The sequence below is a fragment of the Haplochromis burtoni genome, unplaced genomic scaffold, assembly GCF_018398535.1.
Source record: "Haplochromis burtoni strain Fernald_Lab_line unplaced genomic scaffold, NCSU_Asbu1 Contig_524, whole genome shotgun sequence".
Classification (NCBI taxonomy): domain Eukaryota; kingdom Metazoa; phylum Chordata; class Actinopteri; order Cichliformes; family Cichlidae; genus Haplochromis; species Haplochromis burtoni.
The window spans coordinates 124,356-128,776 of record NW_024582885.1 but is presented as its reverse complement, the minus strand read 5'-3'; the positions used below and the strand labels follow the sequence as shown (position 1 = coordinate 128,776).

At 42.0% G+C, this 4,421-nt stretch overlaps 1 protein-coding gene across 1 annotated transcript; it reads right to left on the bottom strand.

Moving 5' to 3' along the window:
- Positions 1–312: 312 nt before the first annotated feature.
- Positions 313–1,279, bottom strand: LOC102313543 (olfactory receptor 146-like; the record flags this gene model as incomplete). Its single annotated transcript, XM_014329222.2, is given in 2 exon segments — positions 313–847; positions 849–1,279. Coding segments are annotated over 2 exon segments (966 nt in total), but the record flags the coding sequence as incomplete, so codon positions are not given.
- Between the last annotated feature and the right edge of the window lie 3,142 nt (positions 1,280–4,421).

Genomic DNA, 4,421 nt, shown 5'->3' with positions numbered 1-4,421 from the left:
TTGCATTTCAATTTACAATAATACTAAAAACATAAGCAGATAATCTGATGGAGAAATTCAGAGAAAATTTCTCCATCAGAAATTGTTGAGAAAAAGCAAAATTTGATGCTTTTTCTCAAACCAAATTGCAGTTCAGTCAGAACTGCAATTTGTGTCATGCATAATTTCATATTTAAATTCTACTTCTCAACACTCTTAACAACAGTCCACAACATATTTTGAAACACTTGGCTTTACTGGTATAATTTATGGCTATTGCACTGTATTACAAATGAGTAAGCTAATTTCAATATGTTATTCTATAACACTCCTCTACGATTTAATACAGCAATGATTACAAGGTCTTGTTTTTGCTTTCATGCGATTGAGATTAATTCCTTTGCAAAGCTTCTTAACTGCATTCATCACTTCTTCTGTCTTCAAAGCATATACAATCGGATCCAGCAAAGCTGGTATTGTGTGTGTCAATACAGAATTTATCATTCTGGCATTAGAATCAATGTAGGAGGTCATTGCAGCTATGTTAGTGATTCCAATTGGCAAGAAGAAAATGACCACAAGGATCAGGTGAGAAGTACAAGTTTTTAATGCTCTGAGTCGCTCCTCTCTTGACGTAGTCCTGCTCAATGCTATGAAAATACAGACATATGTGGCTATAATGAATATAAGAGGAATGATGACAAGTATAGCAACAAGTGCAGATCCCATGTTGTAATTTAAAGATGTATCATTACAAGCCAGACGATAAACTGGTCCATGATCACAGAAAAAGCTGTTAACCACCAAAGATCTACAGAATGAGAGACGATTAACAAGTCCAACCATGGTTGCTATTACACTCACTAAAAAAAATCCATACAAACAGCAGAATTGCAGTAATTGATTGTTCAGTCACAATACTATGATACCTTAAAGGGAAACAAATGGCTATAAGTCTGTCATATGCCATAGTGACAAGTGTCCATGACTGCACACTTGCAAAGAAAATAACAAAGAACATATAACTTAAACAGGCGTCATAGAGGATGTATCTCCTGTCAAACAGAAACGTATCTAAGACTTTTGGGATGAGAGCTGTGCTCCCACACAAATCTGCCAAAGCCATGTTGAACACAATCATGTATTTAGGAGTATGAAGAGTCTTCACCAGTGAAATAAGTGAGAGAAGAAAACCATTACCCAAAACAGTCATGATGTAGACAAAACACAGGAAGGCATAGAAATACCTAATATGAGGGATGTTGGAAAACCCACTGAGATAAAATTTTGCAGGGCGAACAAATGTAGATTAACTTAGGTAGTGGCTTTTTCTTCTGTCCCATTGCAAATAGGTTTCCCTAAAAATCACAGATAAAAGCATATAACACAAAGTGATTACTTGATTGTTGCTGTGTAAAAAAACTAAACTCACCCGCGAAGACAGAGCATTGCACAAGTGGGTTATACTGTGAAAGATGTGCCGCTTATATATTACCTCTATCACTGTGTGACAGTTGGAAATTCAGGTAGGTGTGCCTCTTTCTATCAGAGGTAATATCATCAATATGATAATGGCGTAACTGTTTAAGAGCACTGAATCATTAATGAAAAATGCTTAAAACAGCACTGTCCATCCATTCGCTTATCCTTTTCAGGGTCGAGGGGGGCGCTGGAGCCTATCCCAGCTGTCATAGGGCGAAAGGCGGGGTACACCCTGGACAGGTCGCCAGTCTGTCGCAGGGCTAACACACAGGGACAGACAACCATTCACACTCACATTCACACCTAGTGACAATTTGGATTAATCAATTAACCTATCCCCACAAGCTGCATGTCTTTGGACGGTGGGAGGAAGCCGGAGTACCCGGAGAGAACCCACGCAAACACGGGGAGAACATGCAAACTCCACACAGAAAGACCCCAGCCTGATGGTGGAATTGAACTCAGGACCTTCTTGCTGTGCGGCAACAGTGCTAACCACCGTGCCATCGTGCTGCCCTAAAACAGCACTGGAAGAAGTAAAAAGTTTTAAGTGTCTTAAACTAAATTGTGTCTGAGTTTGTTTAAACAAGCAAAATTTGAATTGAAGCCACTCAGAGCTTTTAATGCTCTTTGATTGTGTGTGGAAGGCTGATGGGGACACTCAAGTTTGTAAATGCAATAATTAGTACCATAGGTGCATCTACTAAAATCTCAGATGAGTTTGAATCTCAGTGACCTTGACCTCAAAGTCAAGGTCATGTAATGACCCCATGATGTTTCAATGTCTGAGGCAGGCCACAATGAGTGATTTGGTCTTTCAGATTGTGTTGATCTACTTGGATGATCTATTCGTGTTTTCAACAATATTCCAGGATCACCTTGTGAGAGTCTCTTCTCAAGGTAAAGGTTGAAAAATGCCATTTTCTCCGGCTCAAGTTCAAGTTTCTCGGTCATGAAGTGTTGGCTCAGGGGATAAGCACTGATCCTGACAAGATAAGCGCTGTGGCAAAATGGCCCATCCGCAGTACTGTGATAGAGCTAAGTTTTTTGGAATTTTGCAGTTAGTATAAGAGATTTATTGAGGGCTTTTTCCAAACTGCAGGGCCACTCCATGATGTAGTGAATGTCTGCGTTAAGAAGACCAGTCATGGCAGGGCTAAACAGCTTTTTGCTTCAGCCTGGATGTCACGGTGCTTACAAGCTTTTGAATTACTTAAGGAAAAGTTGACTAGTGCCCCTGTTCTAGGCTATACTTCTTTCTCCAGAGGCCTGGTAATGAACTAATCATTTGATTCAGGTGTGTTGACCCAGGGTGATATCTAAAACCTGCAGGACACCGGCCTTTGAGGCCTGGAGTTGCCCAAACCTGGTGTACACAGTAGTGCCTCTAGAAGGAGGGCCAGTGAAAAGAGTACACAGATCTAACTTGAGGCCATGTGTCGGGTCTAGCCAAGGCTACATGACTAAGAAGTCAGTTCTGCAAATGAGCACCAAGAGTCTGACACTGAGTTTGAGCACCCAGTGTTTGCCTTGATGGAGGAGATCCGGTACCAAGTGGAGCGGTCAGCGGCTCAGGAACCTAAAAATTTGGTTCCAATGGTCGATGATTCTGGAAATCATTTGGAAAATGGAACTGAAAATATGGTGGAGGGTGAGGATCTACTAAGGCAAGAGAGCAGCAACAACTCTCATAACCTTGCCAGGAAGCCAGGAAAAGGAAAAAAGGAAGGTCCATCCACAACTGCCACATGCAGGAGTAGGAGAGAAACAGCAGGGATACACACTCCTTCATAGGGATGGGTATTGAATACCGGTTCTTGTTGAGAGCAGAAACAGAAAAGTATCTAAGACTTTTGGGATGAGAGCTGTGCTCCCACACAAATCTGTCAAAGCCATGTTGAACACAATCATGTATTTAGGAGTATGAAGAGTCTTCACCAGCCAAAAACCTGAGAGAAGAAAGCCATTACCCAAAACAGTCATGATGTAGACAAAACACAGGAAAGACATAGAAACACTTAACATGAGGGATGTTGGAAAATCCACTGAGATAAAATATTGCAGGGCGAACAAACGTGGAATTAGACTTAGGGTTATTTTCACTGCTGGCTGACTTCTGACATGATAAGACATATGCCATCCAGATATGGGCCATGCATGGCATAGATGGCACTGTCTATGTGATGGCATGCCATATCTGGCCTTGATTGTGGTTTGGGTTATGTGGCCTGGGCTCATAGAAAACAGGTCTAGCCCAGATCTGGCATCAAGCTGGCACTTCTGACTGACTGGTGTCATGGCAGGATCATGCCAACCAGATGTGGGCCAGGTCTGGCAATGATGGCACTATTTATGTTCCTATTTTTCTATTTTAGTTAGAAGACCCAAATGCCATGTTGCAATACTATACTGCTATGGTAGCCAACGTTTCAAATGCAGGTTTGACAGGTTTGTGAGTGTACACTTTATCCGAAACCTACTTTATCCAAAACCTAGTGACGGTTTACTCATCTTTGCCAGCAGGTGGCTATGGCTCCGGAGGTAGAGCAGGTCACTTACTGATCAGAAGGTTAGTGGTTCGATCCCTGGCTCCTCCAGTCTACGTGTCAAGAGTGTGAATGTGTATGAATGTAGTTAGCAAGCACTCATTTAGAGAAAGTGTGTGTTTGGGAGAATGTGGCATGTTGTATAGAGCACTTTGAGTAATCCGGAGACTAGAAAAGTACTATATACGATTCACTGTCTGAACAGTTTTCAGGTTACTTTTGCACTGTTTTTCATGTTCTGGCACATGTTGTTATTACATGGCTTGATTAAGGTACACATTAGGCTGACATCTGGGGCCAGAGCTGAAACTGTTCTGGGCACAGGGCCAGCGGTGTGTCTACAACTTGCCGGTGGCTGCACACAACTTAGACATGGCCCGCATGTACCGCCTCCTCCTCATCTCCTTCTTCTTG